This window comes from Cervus elaphus, chromosome 19 (genome assembly GCF_910594005.1).
Source record: "Cervus elaphus chromosome 19, mCerEla1.1, whole genome shotgun sequence".
Classification (NCBI taxonomy): domain Eukaryota; kingdom Metazoa; phylum Chordata; class Mammalia; order Artiodactyla; family Cervidae; genus Cervus; species Cervus elaphus.
In genome coordinates this window covers 72,298,331-72,323,404 of record NC_057833.1, presented here as the reverse complement: position 1 = coordinate 72,323,404, position 25,074 = coordinate 72,298,331, and the positions used below count along the sequence as shown (strand labels likewise).

General features: G+C 54.4%; 1 protein-coding gene across 15 annotated transcripts in view; it reads left to right on the top strand.

The window, feature by feature from the left end:
• Nucleotides 1–25,074, top strand: part of PCBP3 (poly(rC) binding protein 3) — a 222,884-nt gene that overhangs the window by 155,457 nt on the left and 42,353 nt on the right. For all 15 annotated transcript variants that reach the window (XM_043875186.1, XM_043875184.1, XM_043875183.1 and 12 more), the window contains one exon: nucleotides 10,498–10,630. In XM_043875186.1, coding sequence (XP_043731121.1) covers nucleotides 10,621–10,630 — 10 coding nt within the window. In that variant the 5' untranslated portion in view covers nucleotides 10,498–10,620. The remainder of the gene's footprint in view (nucleotides 1–10,497; nucleotides 10,631–25,074) is intronic.

The following is a 25,074-nucleotide window of genomic DNA, read 5'->3' as shown; positions in this document are numbered from 1 at the left end:
GGTGCATGTGTGTGTGTGCACAGGTGCATGTGTGTGTGTGCACAGGTGCATGTGTGTGTGTGCACAGGTGCATGTGTGTGTGTGCACACAGGCATGTGTGTGCACAGGTGTATGCACATGTGCTTATGCATGTGTGTGCACAGGTGTATGCACAGTGTATGTGTGCGCTCGGGCATGTGTGTGCACGTATGTGTGTGCACATAGGTTGGTGTGTGCACACAGGCACACGTCTCCTGCTGGCCTTCCCTGGAGGGCAGTGTTCTCAAGAAGCTTCTGAACTCCTGAAGCTTCAGGAACCTGCTGGCTGGTGTTCAGTCCCCAGTCCTCTCGTGAGGGGTCAGAGGGAGGAGGACCATGGGGGAGAGAGGTGGCTTTTCTTGAGACTTTTTTGTGCATTCTTTGGCATTTTTCAGTTGCAGTTTTTTCCAGTGACCAGACTGGAATAAATTGGAAGGGAACAAAGGGAGACACAGAGGTGAGCTCACAGCTGTGTCGGCCTTCTCATCTCGGGACCAGCCCAGGTGCCTTCTCCTCACATCCGCATCTTTCTGAGGATTGCGTCATGGTTAATGCAGGGTTTTAGTTGTGCTCAGTGGGAATGCAGGGAGAATTGCATCTGCTTCTTCTTGTCCAGAACCAGAAACCCTGTGTTCTTTAACTACTCACATCATCTGTGCCTCCTTGATTACTTTCTTGATCAGTGTCATCAGAGGCTTGTGTATTTTGGGGACTTTTTTGAAGAACCAAATTTTATATTTGTTCATTTTCACGATTGGTTCTTATTTCATAATTTCTGATCTATTCTTTATTATAATTCAGTTCAGTTCAGTCGCTCAGTCGTGTCCGACTCTTTGCGACCCCATGGACTGCAGCACGCCAGGGCTCCCTGTCTATCACCAACTCCCAGAGATTACTCAAACTCATGTCCATTGAGTCGGTGATTCCATTCAACCATCTCATCCTCTGTCATCCCCTTCTCCTCTCGCCTTCAATCTTTCCCAGCATCAGGGTCTTTTCAAATGGTCAGCTCTTCACATCAGGTGGCCAAAGTATTGGAGTTTCAGCTTCAACATCAGTCCTTCCAATGAACATTCAGGACTGATCTCTCCAAGGAGATCAGGTTGGATCTCCTTGCAGTCCAAGGGACTCTCAAGAGTCTTTTCCAACACCACAGTTCAAAAGCATCAATTCCTCAGTGCTCAGCTTTCTTTATACTCCAATTCTCACATCCATACATGACTGCCGAGAAAACCATAGCCATGACTAGATGGACCTTTGTTGGCAAAGTAATGTCTCTGCTTTTTAATATGCTATCTAGGTTGGTCATAACTTTTCTTCCAAGGAGTAAGCGTTTCTCTATTTTGTGGCTGCAGTCACCATCTGCAGTGATTTTAGAGCCCAAAAAAATAAAGTCTGACACTGTTTCCATTGTTTCTCCATCTATTTGCCATGAAGTGATCGGACCGGATGCCAGGATCTTTGTTTTCTGAATGTTGAGTTTTAAGTCAACTTTTTCACTCTCCTCTTTCACTTTCATCAAGAGGCTCCTTAGTTCTTCTTCACTTTCTGCCATAAGGGTGGTGTCATCTGCATATCTGAGGTTATTGATATTTCTCCCAGCAATCTTGATTCCAGTTTGTGCTTCCTCCAGCCCAACGTTTCTCATGCTATACTCTGCATATAAGTTAAATAAGCAGGGTGACAATATACAGCCTTGATGTACTCCTTTTCCTATTTGGAACCAGTCTGTTGTTCCATGTCCAGTTCTAACTGTTGCTTCCTGACCTGCATACAGGTTTTTCAAGAGGCAGGTCAGGCAGTCCGGTATTCCCATCTCTTTCAGAATTTTCCAGTTTATTGTGATCCACATAGTCAAAGGCTTTGGCCTAGTCAATAAAGCAGAAATAGATGTTTTTCTGGAACTCTCTTGCTTTTTCGATGATCCAGCGGATGTTGGCAATTTGATCTCTGGTTCCTCTGCCTTGAGCTTGAACATCTGGTAGTTCACAGTTCACGTATTGTTGAACCCTGGCTTGGAGAATTTTGAGCATTACTTTACTAGCGTGTGAGATGAGTGCAATTGTGTGGTAGTTTGATCATTCTTTGGCATTGCCTTTCTTAGGGATCGGAATGAAAACTGACTTTTCCCGTCCTGTGGCCACTGCTGAGTTTTCCAAATTTGCTGATACACTGAGTGCAACACTTTAAGAGCATCATCTTTTAGGATTTGAAATAGCTCAACTGGAATTCCATGACCTCCACTCGCTTTGTTTGTAGTGATGCTTTCTAAGGCCCACTTGACTTCACATTCCGGGATGTCTGGCTCTAGGTGAGTGACCACACCATTGTGATTATCTAGGTCGTGAAGATCTTTTTTGTGCAGTTCTTCTGTGTATTCTTGCCTCCTCTTCTTAATATCTTTTGCTTCTGTTAGGTCCATACCATTTCTGTCCTTTGTTGAGCCCATCTTTGCATGAAATGTTCCCTTGGTATCTCTAATTTTCTTAATGAGATCTCTAGTCTTTCCTATTGTATTATTTTCCTCTATTTCTTTGCATTGATCACTGAGGAAGACTTTCTTATCTCTCCTTGCTATTCTTTGGAACTCTGCATTCAAATAGGTATATCTTTCCTTTTCTCCTTTGCTTTTCACTTCTCTTCTTTTCACAGCTGTTTGTAAGGCCTCCTCAGACGGCCATTTTGCCTTTTTGCATATCTTTTTTGCGGGATGGTCTTGATCCCTGTCTCCTGTACAATGTCATGAACCTCTGTTCATAGTTCATCAAGCACTCTGTCTATCACATCTAGTCTCTTAAATCTATTTCTCACTTCTACCGTATAATCGTTAGGGATTTGATTTAGGTCATACCTGAATGGTCTAGTGGTTTTCCCCACTTTCTTCAATTTCAGTCTGAATTTGGCAATAAGGAGTTCATGATCTGAGTCAGCTCCTGGTCTTGTGTTTGCTGATTGTATAGAGCTTCTCCATCTTTGGCTGCAAAGAATATAATCAATCTGATATTGGTGTTGACCATCTGGTGATGTCCATGTGTAGAGGCTTCTCTTGTGTTGTTGGAAGAGGGTGTTTGCTATGACCAGTGCGTTCTTTTGGCAGAACTCTATTAGCCTTTGCCCTGCTTCATTCTGTACTCCAAGGCCAAATCTGCCTGTTACTCCAGGTGTTTCTTGACTTCCTACTTTTGCATTCCAGTCCCCTGTAATGAAAAGGACATCTTTTTAGGTTCTAGAAGGTCTTGTAGGTCTTCATAGAACTGTTCAACTTCAGCTTCTTCAGCATTACTCGCCAGGGCATAGACTTGGATTACCATGATATTGAATGGTTTGCCTTGGAAACAAACAGAGATCATTCTGTCATTTTTGAGATTGTATCCAAGTACTGCATTTCGAACTCTTTGTTGACTATGATGGCTACTCCATTTCTTCTAAGGGATTATTGCCCACAGTAGTAGATATAATGATTGTCTGAGTTAAATTCACCCATTCCAGTTCCTTTTAGTTTGTTGATTCCTAAAATGTCGACATTCACTCTTGCCATCTCCTGTTTAATCACTTCCAATTTGCCTTGATTCATGGACCTAACATTCCAGGTTCCTATGCAGTATTTTATTTATATTTATTATAATAAGTTCTTTTTATTTTCTATGAATACTTTCTCTTATTTTTTCTAACTTCTAAAGTTGGATTTTCTGTTTACTAATTTTATGACCTTCTTTATCCCTAGTGCAGGCTATTAAAAGCTGTAAGCTTTCCTCTAAGTTCTGTTGTAGGTGAATGGTATGAATTTTGACATACAGTACTTTTATTATCATTGAGGTCTTATGACCTTCTGATTTCATCAAGTCCCATCCACATCTTATTTAGAAGCATTTAAAAAGTGTTACAGAGTTATCTCTTTGCTAATGGTTTCTAATTTAATTGCCCCCTGGGTGGAAAGCTGGTCTGTCAATTCCTGTCTTCAGAATTGGTGGAAACTTGCCTTGCGAGTTAGAATGCCGTCAGCTTTGGTTTTGTCTCTGAGAGCTTTAGGAGAACGCACTACCTCTAAAGGTCAGGCGAAGCTTCACGCACACACGCTACTCCACTTCTTGCTCCGCGTACCCTGTCCTTGTGTGGAACATGACAGGGTGCCAGGATGCCCCTGCCAGATGGGCAGTGTGTCGCTCTGGCCCCCGGGTCACTGCTCGGATCAACCTCCCGTAGGGGCTGGGGGCTTCGAGGTGCCTCGTCAGCGTCGTGTCTCAGCTGGATCAGCATGTGATTCTCTCGTTTTCTCCCCTGCCCTGTCACATTCAGCAGCCAGATGACTGGTGTTAAGACAGCGTGGTTTATCAAAAACCCTCTCATCCCTGTTTTCCACAGGTTCTACATGCTTCCTCCTTCAAGGGCATCTGCCTGCCTGCCCTCATTCAGACACCCCTCCTCTCCTGACCCCTCCTCTCCTGCCCCCTCCTCTCCTGTCCCCTCCTCTCCTGTCCTCCCTCCTCTCCTGTCCCCCCTCCTCTCCTGTCCCCTCTTCTCCTGTCCCCCCTCCTCTCCTGACTCCCCCTCCTTTCCTGTCCCCTCCTCTCCTGTCCCCCCTCCTCTCCTGTCCCCTCCTCTCCTGTGCCCCTCCTCTCCTGCCCCCTCCTCTCCTGTCCCCTCCTCTCCTGACTCCCCCTCCTTTCCTGTCCCCTCCTCTCCTGTCCCCCCCTCCTCTCCTGTCCCCTCCTCTCCTGTCCCCCTCCTCTCCTGTCCCCCTCCTCTCCTGTCCCCTCCTCTCCTGTCCCCCTCCTCTCCTGTCCCCTCCTTTCCTGTCCCCCTCCTCTCCTGTCCCCCCTCCTCTCCTGTCCCCCCTCCTCTCCTGTCCCCCTCCTCTCCTGTCCCCCCTCCTCTCCTGTCCCCTCCTTTCCTGTCCACCCTCCTCTCCGGTCCTCCCTCCTCTCCTGTCCCCTCCTCTCCTGACTCCCCCTCCCCTCCTGTCCCCCTCCTCTCCTGTCCCCCTCCTCTCCTGTCCCCCCTCCTCTCCTGTCCCCCCTCCTTTCCTTCCCCTCCTCTCCTGTCCCCCCTCCTCTCCTGTCCCCTCCTCTCCTGTCCCCCCTCCTCTCCTGTCCCCCTCCTCTCCTGACTCCCCCTCTTCTCCTGTTCCCCCCTCCTCTCCTGTCCCCCCTCCTCTCCTGTCCCCTCCTCTCCTGTCCCCTCCTCTCCTGTCCCCTCCTCTCCTGTCCCCTCTTCTCCTGTCCCCCCTCCTCTCCTGTCCCCCTCCTCTCCTGTCCCCCCTCCTCTCCTGACTCCCCCTCCTCTCCTGTGCCCCTCCTCTCCTGCCCCCTCCTCTCCTGTCCCCTCCGCTCCTGACTCCCCCTCCTTTCCTGTCCGCTCCTCTCCTGTCCCCCCTCCTCTCCTGTCCCCTCCTCCCCTGTCCCCTCCTCTCCTGTCCCCATCCTCTCCTGTCCCCCCTCCTGTCCTGTCCCCCCCCTCCTGTCCCCCCCCGTCCCCCCTCCTCTCCTGTCCCCTCCTCTCCTGTCCCCTCCTCTCCTGTCCCCCCTCCTCTCCTGTCCCCCTCCTCTCCTGTCCCCTCCTCTCCTGTCCCCCCTCCTCTCCTGTCCCCTCCTCTCCTGTCCCCCCTCCTCTCCTGTCCCCCCTCCTCTCCTGTCCCCTCCTCTCCTGTACCCCCTCCTCTCCTGTCCCCTCCTCTCCTGACTCCCCCTCCTCTCCTGTCCCCCCTCCTCTCCTGTCCCCCCTCCTCTCCTGTCCCCTCCTCTCCTGTACCCCCTCCTCTCCTGTCCCCTCCTCTCCTGACTCCCCCTCCTCTCCTGTCCCCCTCCTCTCCTGCCGCCCTCCTCTCCTGCCGCCCTCCTCTCCTGTCCCCTCCTCTCCTGTCCCCCCTCCTCTCCTGTCCCCTCCTCTCCTGTCCCCTCCTCTCCTGTCCCCTCCTCTCCTGACTCCCCCTCCTCTCCTGTCCCCCCTCCTCTCCTGACTCCCCCTCCTCTCCTGTCCCCTCCTCTCCTGTCCCCCCTCCTCTCCTGTCCCCCTCCTCTCCTGCCGCCCTCCTCTCCTGCCGCCCTCCTCTCCTGTCCCCTCCTCTCCTGTCCCCCCTCCTCTCCTGTCCCCCTCCTCTCCTGCCGCCCTCCTCTCCTGCCGCCCTCCTCTCCTGTCCCCTCCTCTCCTGTCCCCCCTCCTCTCCTGTCCCCCTCCTCTCCTGCCGCCCTCCTCTCCTGCCGCCCTCCTCTCCTGTCCCCTCCTCTCCTGTCCCCCCTCCTCTCCTGTCCCCTCCTCTCCTGTCCCCTCCTCTCCTGACTCCCCCTCCTCTCCTGTCCCCCTCCTCTCCTGACTCCCCCTCCTCTCCTGTCCCCTCCTCTCCTGTCCCCCCTCCTCTCCTGACTCCCTCTCCTCTCCTGCCCCCCCTCCTCTCCTGTCCCCCCTCCTCTCCAGCCCCATTCTTCTCTTGTCCCCTCTCCTCTCTTGTCCCTTCTCCTCTCCTGGCCCACTCCCCTCCTGTCACCCAGCCTTCCTGGGAGGATGCTCAGCAGGGCAGAGGACAGCACTGCCCCTGGGCGTCTTCTCAGATATCCATAGAAGCCAGGTCCCACATGAAGGCGTAGATGCCAATGGGAGCCTCTCATGCCCCCACAGGCACGCGCATGTGTCTGCCTGTATGTGTGTGTGAGTCGTTTACGGCTCAGCAGGCCGCTTTGTCTGGACTGTGCTTGTGAGGGCACAAGCTGTCCTCGGGCTCTGTTCCTTTGAAATTGATTTGTTGTGGTGGTCTGTTCAGCAAGATGCTGAAAACCATCGCTCCTGTTGTCACCGAGTGGGCTGTGCAGTGAGGGGTGGCCGTAGTGGCGAGGAGGGGGTCACGGACCCCACATTATCTCCTCTGTCACCCCCTTCCCGACACCAGTTAAGTTTGGAAGAGAGAACGACAGAGGCTTTGCTCCGAGACCTTCCCGGCACTAACACCTCACTCTGCAGGGAGCTCGGTGCCCCCACCCTCTGAAGTGTGCTGCTGATATTGAAAGAAGTGGGTCACCACGCACACGGGTCTGTCACGTCACTTTCCAGCCTGCTGGTCTGGTGCCGTTACCAGACGTGGTGCCTTGTTGGGGCTACGTGTCTAGTAAGCGAGTTCTCAGAGGAAGTCAATTTCAAATGGAATGTCCTTCAGCTTGTTAGTTTCAGGCTTTCTTACATTTTCATCAGAAACCACTGTCACAGTCTTTCTACTCTGTGTGGCTCGCAGCGAGGGGGACCCTGTGTGCTGGGGCACCGGCAGCCCTGGGAGAGGCATGGGATCTCGTGTTTCTCCCGTTCTCTTCCCCGTGACAATCCCAGGTCCGCGTCGGCATTTCTATCCTGCAGAGTCACCCACTCCCGAGAGGAAACCTCGGGTTGTCTCGGAGTGCTGGATGGTGGCCACGGTGCTGTGGCACTCGTGGCCCCGAGGCTTCCTCACAGACCATTCTCATTGTCACAGTTGTTTTCACCTGCCTCGTACCCCTGGCCCGTGGAGCCACTCTGCACAGTCCTGCTCTTCCTGGGATGCGGGGTGAACAGCCAGCTGCCCCATTCAGCCCTGTTAGAGGCTGCAGTTTTCCTGTCTTTGCTTTGCTTCTCATTTACCTCGTGTTCACCCGTGTCCCAAATCCCAGGGGTGCGCTGACATATCTTTGTCGGTTCTCCTCTCTCCTCCTGACTTCTCAGTGCTTGTATGTCTGCGCCGTTTGTGAGCGTCATTCCGGTGCAGTTCCTTTAAGGGTGGAGTAGACACAGGGTAACTCTGTGATGTTTAATACAAGGTCTCTTCCATTCCCTTTATGACCCCATGGACTGTAGTTCCCCGAGCTCCTCTGTCCAAGGGATTCTCCAGGCAAGAATACTGGAGCAGATTGCCATTCTCTTCTCTAGGGGATCTTCCCTACCCACGGATTGAACCCAGGGCCTCTTGCATTGCTGGCATTTATTAATTACCTTTGTTTTTTTATTTGAGTATAATTCGCATGCCATACAATTCATACAAGTGTACATTTTAGTTGTTTTTAGCATCTGACAAAGGTGTGCATCCATCACCACTGTCTAATCCAGAATGTTCTCATTGCCCCAAAAGGAACCCCACGCTCATCTCACAGCCCTCTCTCCTCAGCCCTAGGACTGTGGGTCGCTTTCTGTCCTGGTTCTGGACGTTTACTCTAAACAGGATCACACACATGGCTTTCTGTGTCTGCCTTCTTGCCCCTCATGTTATGTCTTCAGGCTTCATCCCCATTGTAGTGCATATCAGTTCTTCACCCCTTTTTGCAACTGAATAATGTCCCGCTGTAAGGATATGCCACCGTTTGTTGATCCATCGTCATCAGTTGATGCATGCTGGGTTCCTTCCACTTTTCTGACTGTCTGGGACAGTGCTTCTGTGAACGCCCAGGTGCAAGGCTTTGTGTAGATGTACATCTTCACTCCCTTGGGTATGAGCCTCAGAGTAGGGTTGCTAGGCCATATGGTAACTCTAGGTTTTACTTTTTGAGGAGCTGCCAGACTGATTTCCCAAGTGGTCACACCAGTTTGTATTTCCACCAGCAATATATGAAGACTCCAGTTTTTCCATGTCCTTGCTGACATTTGTTATTTTCTGTTTTTTCTTATTATCATTTTCATTATTGTTACTGTTATTGCTATTACAGCCACTCTAAGTAGCTCACGGGCCTTTCCTAGTGGCTCATACGGTAAAGAGTCTGCCTGCAGTGCAGGAGACCCGGGTTCGATCCCCGGGTTGGGAAGATCCCCTGGAGAAGGAAATGGCAACCCACTCCAGTATCATTGCCTGGAAAATTCCATGGACGGAGGAGCCTGGCAGGCTACAGTCCACAGGATCATAAAGAGTCAGACATGACTGAGCTTCATGACATGAGCTTCATGACATCACTTCAAGTAGCTCACTGTGGTTTTGACTTACACTTCTCTAATACCCAATGATGTTGAGTTATTTTTCCCATGCTTACTGGCTATTTCTTTATCTTCCTTAGAGAAATATATACTCAAATCCTTTGTATATTTTTAGGTTTTTTATTATTGAGTTGTGGAAGCTCCACATACAGTCTGAATATTAACTCTGCTCAGGGGTCTGATTTGCGGATATTCACTCCTGTTGTGTAGGTTGTGTTTTCACTTTCCTGTTAGTGCCCTTCAATGCGCGGAAGTTCTTAATTTTGATGAAGTCCAGTTCATCTACTTGTTTGTTGCTGTCTGTGCTTTTTGGTGTCAGATCCACAAAATCATTCCAAATCCAGTATCATGAAGATTTTTCTTCCAGTATTTTCAAGATGTTTACAGTTTTAGCTCCTAAGCCTAGGTCTCTGACCCATTTTCAGTTAATTTCTGCATATGTTGTGAGGTAAGGCTCCAAGTTCACTCTTTGGCATGTGTGATACCAGTTTTCCCGGCACCATGTGAAAAGACTGTTCCTTTCTCAGGGATTGTTTTGGCTCCCTTGCTGAGAATTCTTCCATTGCTTCCTCATGAGTTCCCACTCGTGAGCTTCAGGCCTCTCTGATCCTCCAGTCAGCAACACGCAGACTCTCTCACTGCACCAGCGGGGACACCGTCTGCCTCTGTGAAAGAGGGAGGTTTTGTTCAATGTCGTCTTTCATGGCGTTTCCTTACATGTCCTGTATTCTCATTTATTTCATTTCAAACCTTGACAGATTATATGGATAAGAATATTTGACCTTGAAACAGACACAGTCATGTTGTTTATTACCTAAAACGGTTACCTGATTGACACAGAGAAAGGCAGAGACGTTTAACACGGGCTTCTCTTTGTTTCTGGTGCTCTGACCTCACAATTCCAAAGGGTGGACGCCATTGTAACAAAGCCTTCTAAGGTGCAGAGGTCTGACAAGAGGGCGCGGAGATCTAAACATACTCCTGGACTTGACAAGCAGCAAAGAGGGTGACGTCATGACCACGAGTTCTTGTGCCTGGGGATGAAATTTCCTATTTGGGCAACAAACGTGGATCCAAAAAGTGAGAAGTCTAGAAACTTAGATCAAGGAGAAAATGGTACACTCTGGGAAAGACTAGATGGACAGATTGCCTGCTGAGAGGGAAGGGTTTCAATGAAATGATAATACCAGCTGTAAAAAGTAGGAAACCAGAAATGTACTTAAGTGAGTATATAATTTCATAATTTTAGAAAAAAAATCAGTATGTATGTATATGCTAAATAAGTAGGAGTTTGGCTGTTTCACTTATATTCTCAGAAGTGTGCACAGTGTGGCCAAGTTCTGCTTCCATCCTGCTCGTCTATGAGACAGAAGCCCCCCGGTCTGTGGAGCCTCCTCCTTCAGGGCAGAGGGCTGGTCCCAGGATGAGCCCTCACAGGCACTTCATCACATCCCACATGTCTCACAGCCAAGTCCTAAGAAACGCTGCTGTTCTGTGGAGGCTTGGTCCGAGGTGCGAGGTGCTCACCAGTCAGCTCACGCGCCCCATGTTCTTGTGTTCCAGGTCGCGGGGCCCCACGACCCGCCAGCCCTCCCGCGAGTCGCCAGAGGCAGCTCTGATGCTCTAGGTCCCGAGGGTGAACCCGCGCGCTGTCTATGGATCTGCTCTGACGCGTCGAGCCTGCTTATGGGGGAAGGTGAGTGGCCAGGAAGCGGCGCGTGTCCGTGTGTCCAGTTACCAGGAGTGCAGAGAGTCAGACTCAGCCCTGGAACCAGGGAGTGTGTGTGCGTGGCGCCAGGCAGGTGTCGCTCTTTAACCCCTGAAGCGGCATCAGCCGGGGGCCATGCCAGGGTGAGAGCGCACGCCACGAGCAGGAAACCTGAGCGGAGAAGCGAGGTGCTGCACGTGACCCGGCAGGAGCAGCATTCCCACCGACCCTTGAAGGGTCGCATCCGGTGACACAAAGCTTGGAGAAGCCGGTCTCGGCTGAGGCAGACAGGGTTCTCCACAGCTTCTTCCCTGGAATGTCCGAGGCACATGGGACACCTTCCCCTATGTGTGCCCCGTTGCCAGGCCTCAGTGGCCTCACCCAGCAAGCGGGGAGTCTGAAGAGCCGGCCCTGTTACCGGCGCTGAGGGACTCCAGCCTCATGTAGGGCCCTGTTGCTCGTGCTGCAGGCGGCCCGGCCCTGCTGACCGTCCTGCCTCGTGGGGGTTGGGGGTGGGGGTGGGTACCAGAGCCCGTGTGCTTGTGTGCCAGAGCCTGCATGTTCCGCGTGCCACCTTGCCGTCTACCCTGCACCCTGAGGCCTGAGTTCTCCTAGGGCCTCCTGGGTCCCGAGCCCGTAGCACTGACTGTCTCTGACCTCAGCGTGTCACCTGTAAAGAAAGCCTTTGAGGTTTCTTGCTCAGCTCTCAGGCGTGGTCCTCTCCAGGCCAGTTCTGGTTTATTCACCCATGCGTTTAAGTTTGCAAGGGTGTTGCTGAAGCCTGAAGAGTACATTCCAGGCTGGGCGCCTAGTTTACCCAGGGCCACAAGGCGGCCACTGAGGACCAATTTTCAGCTGTGATTTGTTAACCCAAATTCATGACATAACACGTCATATAGGTTCCGAGTCAGCCTGTCTCCAGGTGGTTTTCAGGAAGACACCTGTGTCTTTAAAATGTCACAAAACTTGGGCCTGACTTTCTGATATTTCAATGTTGTCCACTCCAGCTTCTCTCCTGCTGCCCAGATCTTGTCTGCCTGGCTTTATTTTGCTTTTTTACTTGCAGCTCAGCATGTTTAACCCTGTGGTGCCTGCACAGAGTTGTTTTGATCTTTGCTTTGTACCGAGGAAGGTGTAAACATTTCAGCCTCCAGGTACCTGTTTGCAGGAGAGTCAGGGACCAATTACCGGGAGGCAGTGCTGGGTCTGGACAGGAGCTGGATGGATGGTTCCTTCCACACAGCTGGCGCATCCCGGGCTGTGGTCAGGAGCGAGGCTGGTTATGTAAACCGACCATCTGACCGGGGTTCTTGGGGACCACGTGGAGGACAGACCAGGAGCACCCCCAGGCCGGGCTGCAGCTTGGCAACTGCAGGAGTCAAGGGGCCCCCACTGGCCTCTCTGCCTCCCCCAGTGTTTGCCAGCTGCCCCCATGGGCAAGGCAGGCACAGCTGGCAGGGCCATCCTGTCCTGACCATGTCTGCCCAGCTGCATCCAGCCCCACGCCCTGGATGCCACCATCCCCAGCTCCCCCAACATCCTGGCTGGGCCTCTGGCCACCTTTATGTCCCCGAGCCCTCACCTTCTCTTCAGCCATGACTCTGGTTCTTCATGCCCCCTGCTCACTGTTCGTGTCCATGTCACACCTTCAAAGAGTCGGCACCAGCCACCCCCTGCACCCCTGCACAAAGTCAGGCAGGCTCCTTGACAGCTCCTCCACTTGCTGTGAACCCCCCACCCTGCACAGCCTCACTGTGGCCACTTGCTCACCTTGCCCTCCCTCCAGGCCCAAAGGCCAGTGCCCAGTCCTTTCAGTGCTTCCCCAGTGACCAAGAGGGGGCCCTCGGCGGCCCATGCCCTCCGACCATGAGCGAACCCAGAGTGACAGGACTGCTCTGTCTGTCCCTCACGGAGCGGCTGTGGGCACTGGATGAGCCAACAACGAATGGCCTGCCACAGGGCTCCCGGTCTCCTCCATCCCTGCCCAGCCTCTGGCACTGGCATCCCAGGTCTCGGAGCTCAGTGGCACCGCTAACAGGCTCCCCAGGGTGGGCCGGAGCACAGGGAAGGGCCCTTCATCTCGGGACTGCTGCTGGTGGGCCCGTTTGTCACCCACACCAGAGCCTCAAGCACGTGTCCTTGGACCTTCCTTCTATAAAGAAACGTTCCAAGTTGATAAAAGATGACAGAGACAGGTCCGCCCAAAGATTACTATGAAAGCATTATTTAAGATAATGATTCAGGGACACAGAGCATACAGTCCTTGCAGCTGACTATATCCTTATGCATGAAAATGCTTAAAATTAAATGCACAAAATCTTATGCTTACAGTTTGATACCATGGGAAATTTGACCATTACTGTGCAGATTTATATACAGAAACATAGAAAAATACTTCATGTAAAATGTCAAGTAGGGAAAAAGAACAATCATGGGTGACTTGGTCCTATTTATGTTAAAAATACAATGATACATGCCTACTGGAAAGATGTCTGAGTAGGTCAACTTCAAAACACCCCATTCTCACTGGTGGTCTTTCTGGGGATGATGTTACTGGTGGTTTGCATTACACACATTTTCCATTTTTTCCTGTAACGAACAGTCAGGCTGATCTGGCAGCAAACTGGCATGCTGCCACCTGTGGGTGCACCTCTGCTGGCAACGCACAGTGCCCCAGCACCCTGCAAGGCTCTCTTAGGAGGCGCCCCCGTGCCCTGCGGGCTCTCACAGCAGGGCCTGACAGCACCCGGCAGAGCGAGGCCCATCCTCCCAGCCAGCGAGTCCTTTGGGTGAAGTTTCCCCACAGCCAGTTGGTTAGGGGCTTGGTCTTTTCATTTATCTGCATCTGATTTGGGGTGAGATGTCGAGAGAGAGAGAGAGGTAATAGTAGTCACTTCTCATGCATGGTGGCAGATGCCTGCTCTGATGGGGGACCAGCTGCATCCTCCACATAGTCTCAAGGTCTGGGTCAGTTCGTTCATCTCACCGCCTAGGTGAGAAGCCCACCGTCAGGCTGGCTCCTCTTGGGCAGCAGCGGGGCTCAGTCGAGGCTCAGCTCCTGTGTAACTGACTCCTGGGGCAGCATCTGGAAGCTCCTGACCACAGAGGAGGAAACGGGGAAGAGGAGCGGATTCGCAGGCCAAACCTTCCGGACGGTCGCGGAGGGACCCAGCCCGAGCGCGGCCACAGCTGAGAAGAGGCTGCTTGGGTCTGCAGCGCTGCATTTTGATTGACGGGGGCCTGAGGCCTCTGCCCCCCTCCTTTCCAGGGTGAGCGGCCACGCGATGTCCTGCAGGCACGGCAGTCTGTGCGGTGGCCCCTGTTGGGGGACGGAGTCATTGGAATGACAGCCTGTCCGCCGGGCGCACCCTCCTGCGGAACGAGGGGAGCGGGCAAAAAGTAGGTCACATGTGCCTGATCCCATGTCACGAGGTCTCCAACATGAGACCAATGGGAGCCGTAGCCTCCTCTGGTTTAGAACAAAACCCCACTCTGATGTTTCTCCTTTAGCCTTTTTATCTTCTCTAAACGGGGAGAGTGACCATCTGTCCCAGAGCCACGTCCATCCGGCCCTGCCGACCGCACAGGGTGGCTTTGTTCTGAGGTAAGGGGCTGTGGGCCTGGCCAAGGCCACACGGAGCCCAGACGGCACCATCCAGGGCCATCCAGTGGGCCATGCCGGGTGCTGACGGAGCGGGAGCTCGGGGTCCTCGCTGAGAGTCTGGGAAGTTCCCCTTGTCTGACAGCAGGGCTCCTCTCTGAGAGTCAGGGTCACTGTTAACACGCCACCTTAGTGAGCTGTGATGTAGGGAGTTCATAGGTCATTTTTCAACTGTCTGTGCTCCTGGGGCACATGTGGGAATACGACCCCCGCCCCGAGAGGCTGGTTGTCATCCCCGGGGCCCAGGGATCCACGCCCTCCGTGGACCAGCATCTTTGCTGGGAGGCGTCCACCCAGCCTGTAGTGACCAGGTGAGCCACCGGCACCCACGTGAGCGCAGAGCACATGTCAGAATAAAGTCCGTGCGTGTGTGTGTTGCAGCATGTGGAGCACATGCGCTTCTGGAGCCTGATGCTTAGATGAGAAATAACGACCCCCTATCGTCCCTGGGAAGCCAGTGAGTACAATATCCTCGTAAGGAAGCAGGGGTGGCGGGGGGCAGGTCTGGTACTTTGCAAGTGTGTGTAAAACGTGCTTGAGTTCTGTGGCTTACAAATAACAAAATGTTGTTTTTTACCCGTCCTGTAAGTGAATCGAAGTATTCCCCTAGCTGAGGATGTCTGCTGAAGGTGTTTTGCAGGTAGTGAGTGGAGCAGAGAGTGTTTGCTGTTGTCTGTGTACTGGGTTGACCACTGGCACGTTTAGACAGTTATACGTTCTTGTTTGGATTTGGGGGAAAGATGTTTCCAGAAATGCTTTCCCAGAAACCAGGTTGTATGGTATTTGATTTGAGTGTGTTCTACTGGAGAAAATGATTTTGCTTTTCAGAAATAAAATATTTAAAATTTGCATCTTAACTGGCTTTCCAGGAAACATGAGTCTATAGCCAAGTCCATTGAAGTGAATGTGGACACGTTCAGTGATAAATTCCTCCATGGTGAGATGTAAAACAACAGCTGCACCCTTGGTAACAAAATAAGACTTTCTCTCCTTATAGAAATGCGAGGCAGCCAGGGTGATACCCAGGCCCTTTCGGCTGCAGCCTTTCAATGAGTCTTGTGAACTCTTTCTAAAGGGCTCTTATCCATTTGCAATCTTGAAGAAAAGACATTTTTTACTGTCTCATTAAGACAGAGCAGGAAATTTCATCTTCCTTGTGTATGTTAATGATGCTAATACTTCCTTCGTGCCTGGGAGAGTGCCCGGAATTTCAGTGCAGTTTCATTACTGTTTCCTTTTCCTGTCCCACCCGACCTACCTCCCAGCAACTGGGAGGACAGGGCCGGGTCATCATGTGGGGAGCAAGTTCATGTGTGTTCTTGTTAATGAGAGCGTAAGTTGCACCCCATTATTGTCTTTAGGGAAAATGAGACCCGGGGGTAAAGCCTGCACTGGGGCCGGTGTTGGGGCGTTGACTGTCCCTTGTTTACGAGTGAAAGAGAAGATTGTTTCTGCAGAAATCACACAGTCTCAGAGGGAGCTCCCCTAAGCCAAGGACCCATCTCTGTCCACGGCACCCCTCGTGTGCTCCTGACTGCCAGCGCTTCACCCTCGTCCTTCACGCTGGCCTGTGCTGGCCTCTGACGGACACTCATTGCTTTCAGTCTGGCCTCATCAGGGACTGAAAGGGCCGCTTAAGGAGCTGGGTCACCTTCTGCATGCACCCCGGGCCGCCCGTCAGTGTCCTGGTCTCGGGGAAACCCCCGCTCAATTGGAGGGGGCGCAGGAATGTACATCCTTGAAGACGTGTGCCAGCCTGGCAGCCTTGTGAAGGTCTGGGGCCCCGCACGCCTGGGGTGGAGCCTCTAAAGAGCCGTATTCACTCTGGCAAGGGGGGCTTCAGAGGTCGCAGTCTGAGGACGGGCAGGGGCAGAGCTGGTGTGCCAGGCGGTCCCGCAGGAAGGACCGGCTCCTTCTTCGGAGCATGACCGCACTATTCTAGTGGATGGTTCCCACCAGTGCTTTTCGGGAGATTCCTGAACCCTGGACACCCCCGAGAACCTGGAAAGACAGAGTCTCATCTCCCCCGATCCCACCACCTGAGTGAGGAACACCAGGCTGTGTCTGTGACCCGCAGAGCCTTCCAGGGGACACTGGTGCCCACGTGAGTATGAGAGCCGAGGGTGCTGAGGGGCAGACTTGGCATTGCTGGCAGCCACGGCCAGGAGGGTCACAGCCGAGCCAATGCGCTCATGAGCCCAGCTGAGGATACTGTGGGTCAGATGTGGAGCCCAGCGCAGGAACCTCACCGCATGTGTCCAGTTCCCCACGTGTGTCATGTTCCCCGCGTGTGTCCCGCTCCCAAATGTGTCCTGCTCCCCCGTGTGTCCTGCTCCCTGCGTGTGTCCTGCTCCCCTGTGTGTCCAGTTCCCCACGTGTGTCCTGCTCCCCCGTGTGTCCTGTTCCCCACATGTGTCCTGCTTCTGAGTGTGTCATGTTCCCTGTGTGTGTCCTGCTCCCCCGTGTGTCCTGCTCCCACATGTGTCATGTTCCCTGTGTGTGTCCTGCTCCCGAGTATGTCATGTTCCCCACATGTGTTCTGCCCTGAGTGTGTCATGTTCCCCGTGTGTGTCCTGCTCCCCATGTGTGTCCCGCTCCCAAGTGTGTCCTGCTCCCCCGTGTGTCCTGCTCCCTGCGTGTGTCCTGCTCCCGAGTATGTCATGTTCCCCACATGTGTTCTGCTTCTGAGTGTGTCATGTTCCCTGTGTGTATCCTACTCCCCCGTGTGTCCTGCTCCCAAATGTGTCATGTTCCCCGTGTGTGTCCTGCTCCCGAGTGTGTCCTGCTCCCCCGTGTGTCCTGCTCCCAAATGTGTCATGTTCCCTGTGTGTGTCATGTTCCCCGTGTGTGTCCTGCTCCCTGCGTGTGTCCTGCTCCCCCATGTGTCCTGCTCCCCCGTGTGTCCTGCTCCCAAATGTGTCATGTTCCCCTCGTGTGTCCTGTGCCTGAGTGTGTCATGTTCCCCGCGTGTGTCCTGCTCCCCCGTGTGTCCTGCTCCCGAGTATGTCATGTTGCCCACATGTGTCCTGCTCCTGAGTGTGTCCTGCTCCCTGTATGTGTCCTGTTTCCATGTGTCTCCTGCTCCCACGTGTGTCATGTTCCCCTCGTGTGTCCTGTGCCTGAGTGTGTCATGTTCCCTGCGTGTGTCCTGCTCCCTGCATGTGTCCCGCTCCCGCGTGTGTCCCGTTCCGATGTGTGTCCTGCTCCGTGTGTCCTGCTCCCTGTGTGTGTCCTGCTCCCCGTGTGTGTGTCCTGCTCCCCGTGTGTGTCCTACTCCCTGCGTGTGTCCCACTCCCGCATGTGTCCCGTTCCGATGTGTGTCCTGCCCCCGTGTGTGTCCTGCTCCCGCGTGTGTCCTGCTCCCGCATGTGTCCTACTCCCCCGTGTGTCCTGCTCCCGCGTGTGTCCTGCTCCCGCATGTGTCCTGCTCCCCATGTGTGTCCTGCTCCCGCGTGTGTCCTGCTCCCCATGTGTGTCCTGCTCCCGCGTGTGTCCTGCTCCCGCGTGTGTCCTGCTCCCGCATGTGTCCTGCTCCCCATGTGTGTCCTGCTCCCGCGTGTGTCCTGCTCCCCATGTGTGTCCTGCTCCCCATGTGTGTCCTGCTCCCGCGTGTGTCCTGCTCCCGCGTGTGTCCTGCTCCCGCGTGTGTCCTGCTCCCCATGTGTGTCCTGCTCCCTGCGTGTATCCCGCTCCCGCCTGTGTCCCACTCCCGCCTGTGTCCCGTTCCGATGTGTGTCCCACTCCCACATGTGTCCTGCTCCCCACGTGTGTCCTGTTCCCGTGTGTGTCCCGCTCCCGCCTGTGTCCCATTCCTGTCTGTGTCCCGTTCTGATGTGTGTCCTGCCCCCGTGTGTGTCCTGCTCCCCGTGTATGTCCTGCTCCCTGCGTGTGTCCCGCTCCCGCCTGTGTCCTACTCCTGTCTGTGTCCCGTTCCGATGTGTGTCCTGCCCCCGTGTGTGTCCTGCTCCCCGTGTGTGTCCTGCTCCCTGCATGTGTCCTGCTCCCGCCTGTGTCCCACTCCTGCCTGTGTCCCACTCCCGCCTGTGTCCCACTCCCGCATGTGTCCTGTTCCTATGTGTGTCTTGCTCCCCGCATGTGTCCTGCTCCCGAGTGTGACCTGGCAGCGGGGTCCCTCTCACCCTGGAGTGACATGGGCTCTGCTCCCTCTGTGCCCTTCCTGCATAGAGACCCCGCTGCCCACAGTGTAGAACCAGAGGAGACCCTGTGGAGGAAGGCGGCTGGCCCGCCGCCCAGGCCGAGGCCACAGCCGCAGAGGGTGACCCTGGGAACCTGATCAGGAGCCAGAGCCATGGGGACCAGGGGCAGGGCCAGGGCTGGGCTCGCTCCCCTCTCCCTGAGGTGCGGGCTGAGGGTATTGTTCAGAATGATCCAGAAGAAGGCAGGAGAGGAAAGGGAAAGAAGCCTGTGTGGAAGTGTGCTGCCTGGTGGAGTACGGACCTGTGACGGGAGCGGAGGGGCAGGCAGGCCCGGGGGGAGATGGGCCTGTAGGAATGGTGGTGTTTCAGTCAGCAGGAGCAGACACATTGCTCAATAACAGGCATGGGTCCTCCAGGTCTCCAGACCAAACGCTGCTGTCTCTGCACCGAGGCATTGGGCTGAAGGGTTCAGAGATGTGTGGTGGCTTGGAAGGGTCTTGTCTGGGGATGGCCCCTGTGGGTATGCAGCCCAGAAGGCGCTGAGGGGCTCAGCCTGCAAGCCTGGCGGCCAGGCTGTAGCCGCAGCTCAGAAACAGCCCAGGGCCCAGTTTCCATGAGCTTGCGGGTGTCAGGGACCAGGGTGGCGCACGCTGAGCAGCGTTCCAGGAGCGGGTGGGTCAGGAGGGCAGCCTGGCAGGGCCACGTCCCCATGCGGATGAGCACGGTCCTCACTCCAAGCAGGAGGCCTCTCCCCAGGGACGACAGGGTCGACCTCCTGTGACCACGCTTATGGCCTGGAGCCCCGTTCAGCAGGAGGAACCACAGAGCACTGACCTGCCTCGTCAGTGCTCAGACCTCCTCAGGGTCCTTGGGGTTGGGGGCGCCCCCACAGTGCTCACTGGGCGCTGGGGCTGAGCCCTGAGGCAGAGCTGTTCCTTGTCTGGGTTGGTGGTGGTGGTTTAGTCGCTAAGTCATGTCCAACACTTGCGACCCCCTAGACTGTCGCCTGCCAGGCTCCTCTGTCCATGGGATTCTCCAGGCAAGAATACTGGAGTGGGTTTCCATTTCTCCGGGGTTGATGGGTCTGAAATCCAGCTGTGATTTGAGGTTTGTGTGTTTTATAGCCTTTAAACCACCCTGCTTTTAACCTCAAGCCAGGAGGGCACGTGCTGTCTGAGAGATGTACGCAGAAGGTCCTGTGTGTCCCCGGAGACTACGACCCCCGGGGTGGGGCTCAGTGCTGCTCTGAGGCAGGGCTTTCCCAGACCCCAGCCCTGTGTCCCCATGCGAGGGCCCGCAGCCACCCTGCCACGCTTGCACCTCAGCAGGGGTAGTGCCCTGCCCTGCGGTCTGACTTTTGACTCTGTTCTTTGTACTTGGTTTTCAAAGGATTCACTGTTGTTACAATTGGGTTCTGGTGACTGAAAAACATGTTTCTTCCACTTTTTGAGGTTTAAACACCACACAGTCTCCAGGGCGGTGTCCTGGGGCCCGTGGGTGATGCCCTGGGGTCGGGGACTCTCTGCCTGAATCAGGCTGGTGGGGAGGGAGGGGGCCAGGCCCTGTCACCTGGCCGTGTCCATGGGGCTGCCTCCAGAAGCCCGGCCAGCTGACCACCTGGGCCCAGAGCATCGCCCCGTCCCCTTCCCCTGCCCGTCCCCCGAGTGCAGCCCCTGGACACACGGACCCGGCCTGGAGCTGAGGAAACAGGTGAGCGGTGCCCAAACCAGGGGCCCGCGTCCTGTCAGCACCCAGGTGGATGGGGGTGGGGTCTGCTCCAGCAGCACTGTGGTCCCTCCCTGCCTGCTGTTCAGCCTCAGGTCCTGCTGCCCAGGGGCCTTGTCTCCCGAAGCTCGTGTGACCCACTTCCTCCCGGCAGAGCGGAGCCTGACGTGGACCCCGTACAGGGGCTCTGTGGGGCTGCCCGCACTGTGTGCGGACTTGGCTTTACAGATCTGCCTTTGTGTTTAGAAGGCAGGAACGGAGGGCCCCCCCCCCCCGCCAGCACACGCACCTGTCATTGTGTCCCCCGCTCAGCTCAGAGAATAAGCTGGCCGTTGCAGGGGAAGGACCATGCAGGCTGTGCAGAGATGTGGGATTAACGGGCATCCGAGGATTCAAGTCAGAGGATTAATCCCAGTGGAAGCATCAGTGTTGGGGGCAGGGACCCACAGTTGGCGATTCTGCCCATGCACGGCTCTCATCTGGAGCCTGAGGGACCCTGGGTCTTTTTAGGAAACAGAAGCCACCCTCTCGATCGGGGGACCCCGGTTAGCACCTGAGGCTCCCTCACCCAGGAGAGGGCCCAGCTCCCAGGGCAGGGGGTGGGTGGGGGCTGAGTCCTCACATTACTGGTCCCTCTCTTCTCCCCCGGGGGCCCCCTCCTCTCAGCAGGGCCTGCGGGCTCCCTGCTCCAAGGAAGCAAGGTTTGTTTCCACCCTCCCTGCCTGCTCCCCAGGGTCCTGATGGGATCCTGGGTGGGGCAATCCTGCAGACCAGGGAGGCCCACCTCCTTGTGTGACTAGCGGGGAGGCAGGCCCCCCAGGACACGCCTTCTCGGAGCCTGGAGAGGAGACACAGTTCTGGGGATGTTTTCTGGGCAAGTCATGGGCTGATCAGCCCACCTTCTGCCCAGAGAGCAGCCCTTGGGAGGGGTCAGGGCTCTCTGAGCCCCTGGTTCCTAAGTGGAGGACTCTGTTCCTCTCAGGAATGAGGCCATGCCTTGGTCTCCCTTTGTGATGTCGACCAGCCTGCCCTGCACCCAGCCTTTTCCTTCATAACTGTTGGGTTTCATTTCTCCTTAAAAATCTCAAGAGCTCAGCTGATCTTGGCCTCCTTTGCTTTTCACACTAACAGGGCTGCATCCTTTCTTTTGTTACATTTATCTAAAATTATTCCCCAATTCCCACATTTTTCTTGATGTAAATGACCATCAGTGTCCCTGCGTTGTAATGAAAGCTGGAATTAAGAGCTCTGTGCCCCAGGGCACAAGCTCAAGACCAGGGCTTTTCTTGTTTGGGTAGATGCCCCCAACGTCCTGAGGACTTCTCCTCCTGCCCCTGTGCTGCCAGCGCCTCCCAGCACCTGCCTGGGGGCTGAGTCCCAGTTCTTCACTGCCCAGCTCATCCTGGCCCCCTGGCCCCAACCCCGCCCTCCTAGCCGGTCTGTGAAATGGAGGGAGGGGCCCCTCCCAGCGGGGCTGCAGAAGGACTGTGCCTGGCACACGGTAAACGCTGTGTCAGCTTTAGGTATCGCTGGTTAGTGTTTGATTGTTTGATGTGTTGATCCTGTGACCCAGCTCCCCACAATGAGTCCCCGTCTGTCCCAGGAGAGGACCTCGCCGATGTGCAGTATCGTGATCAGTAGTCGTCCAGCGTTGCAATCGGTTTGCTCTTCTTCGACTCAGAGTCTCTAGCTGAGCAGAGGCTGGAACTGCTGGCTCGCAGCACACATGTGGCCAGCCCATGGCAGGACTGGCTCCCCGAACAGGGCCCGGCGGCCTGGGGGACTGTGGCTGTGCACCCCTCTGAGGCTCCAGGGGCTCTGCTTTGGCTGCCCCTCTAGGTGCTTTGCTCCACGCCCAACTCTTCATGAGGTCCTGGGTGGACACCCACACACACACACACGTGCAGGGACCTGTTGCTAGACGGCGGGGTCAATAAGCATGGCTCTGTCCACTGCCCCCCACCCCCTGCCCAGTCCTCTCCCACCGGCCTCCGTCTGATGTGCTGAGCCAGGTCACAGGACATGAGAAAACTCAAGCTGAGGGTGGACCCAGGCCTGCAGAGCAGCAGGTCCAGCAGGCGCGTTGGCTGGGCTCTGCCTGCTCCTGCCTTTGTCTGCCACTTCACCTGGCTCAGCCTGCCCACCGCTGGCTCCAGGGTCTCAGACAGCCCTGTCCGGGGCACGGATAGGAGGGAAGCCCCCCAGGCCCCCAGTGCAGAAGAAGCATGGGAATCTGCTCCAGCCTCTCGACCCTCACGTCTCCTGGCCCAGAGCCCATGACAACCCTCCTGCTCATCCTCCCAGAAGAGGTCCTTGCTGCTCTCTGACCGACTGAAACGGACGACCAAGTGGCGGGATGGGGACCAAACGTGGACTCAGCCTTTGGGACAGCCAGCTGTCCAGCCTGCAGACTGTTTCTCCCTAGACTGACCCCTCAAAGGTGGTGGCTGCCCCCTGGTTCTGCATCCCCAGCGCTGGCCCCAGCTGGACGCTGAGTGTTAGACCGAGGACCCTGCAATGGTCGGCCTCCAGCTGTGGCCAGAGGGTCGGGGGGCAGGTAAAGTGTGGGGACAGACCAAGCACCAGCTGTGTGCAGTGCCAGGCACATGGAGACGCTGGGCTTCTGGAGCCATGGCCTCAGGAGAGTCAAATCCACATGCAGGCCTCACCACAGGACCAGAGACAGGGCCCAGGGAGTCTGCTCTCCTCACAGCAAAGATGTTACTGACCTAGATACAGTGTCTGACATGATTGGAACGTGTGTGAGCCGTGCGACCTGATGTAGGTGACACCCTGGACCCTGGGCACTTCCCCAGATGTGGGACGGAGTGTGGGCGTTGTGGGTGAGGTCCACACCTTCCTGGAAGAGGAGAGACTCTGCTCCATGGCCTCTAGAGCAGGGACGGCGATGAGCATGCGGCCCAGCCCGGCGCCTTTGTCTCTCACTGGATACTTGAGTGATGAGCTGGCAGACTGTGTGCAGTCAGGTTGTGTCGGCGTGAACATCTTTCTAATGTTAACTGAGACCAGAAAGAACATTTTCCTGCAGAAACCTCCCTCCTCTGCGGCCTCAAGGATGAGCTCTGCGCTATGAGCCTCCAGGGACAGAGAGCAGCCAAGAAGCTCTGGGGGTCTGTGCTGTCCCGGCCTCGAGTAGCTTGACGGGGCAGTGAGCTGTTAAACAGGATAAATCAGGTCTGCGCCCACCCCCCAGGTCCCTCCACGGTCTCCCCAGCACAGCTGAGGCCCTGGGCACAGCCCCAGATGGAGCACAGCTCACTGGACCGGCAGAGCCACCGAGCGCTCACGGCAGCCACGCAGACCTCAGATGGCGCCTGGCAGGCGGGACTCCAGCAGCTCCATCTCTGGGTGGAAATTCCCCTACTGGGGACCGCAGGCTGCCGTGAACTGCCTCTGTTTTAACATCCAAATCTCCGACCCTCTGCCCCCAGAACATGCCTCAGGGCTCGGAAGTCACCCCCCACTTTCGACTTGATTTCTTCCCCTCATATCTGAAACAGATGCCCTCAGCGGTTTATGTCTGATAAGCATCACTAGTGCCAAAGTCTGGTGGTCTGGAGCCTGAACTCTGGACCAGTTCGTGGTTACCCAGTTTCGTGGGGCTCATACGTGAGATAGGGCCGGGACTGGCCCCGTGTTAGGACGTGTTAGGATGATGCGCACTGGCTGCTCCTTCTGCTGTCACTGCTACACATCGCCTTAGGATGGCATTTATGGTGCTAGGATTCTTTTGCTTCAGATATTCCTCTAAAAAGAAGAACTGGAAAATTTGTTTCTTCAGAATTTCACTATATAGTACTGGTTATAGACAGATTTTGCCTATGGAGTCAATATAAAAGATCTGAAGAGGTTTGGGTTCTGGAGTGCTGGAGTAAGAAATGACTATCAATACCAACTCACATCAGAGTTAGTGGTGAAAGACTGTGCTTCCCTTAAAATCACCAAGACAGGATGTCTGCTCTCACCACGCCTGTGAACAGAGGACACAAGTTCTAGCCCATTCAACATGACAAGAAAAGAAAAGGCATACAGATCCGAAAGGAAGAAACAAACCAGTCCCTGTTTGTAAGTAACACTGTTGTCTGCCTTGTAAATTCCATTATGCTACCAAAAAAACTCCTGAAACTAATGGTAATGAGCAAGTTCACTTGTTAAGAATGCAGGACCTACAAACAGAAGTCTGTTCTATTCTATATATCACACAGTGAACAATCAGAAACCAGAACTCAAAATGCACCATTTACAAGAACTCCAAAAAGTTAGATACTTGCTATATGTCTTAAAAAAATATGCACAGGATTTATATGCTGAAAGCTAGAAAATACTGATGAGAGGAATCAAAGACCTGAGGCAGAGCCCTCCTTGTTCACAGCAGGGACTCTCAACATTGCGGTGCTGGGGCCTCCCAGGGGGTCTGAGGGTGTAATGCCTCTCCCGTCAGATACCCAGCGGGAACGTGTATAGATGCTCGCAAGATGATTTTTAAATTTATGTGGAAACACAAAGGAACTCATGGAACCAAGAAAGTTTTGAATTGAAATTGGAGTATTTTAAGTCGCCATAATGTTACAATTATCCAGACATGGTGGTGCTGGTGGGTAGGTCGGCATTTATGTAAACAGGATACGGCCCAGAATATAGCACACACATGTGGACAACAGATTTAGACAAAGATAATAAAGCAGTTTATTTCAGAAAGGACAGTCTTTTCAAAAAGTGGTGTAGAAGCAAATGGACAATGCATAAAACAGCAAAAAAAACCTTGGGAAACTTCACATCTTACATAAAATTAACTCAAAATGGATCAAATCTCTAAATGTAAAATCTAAAACTATAACCTATTTAGGAGAAAAATGTGAGAAAAGTGC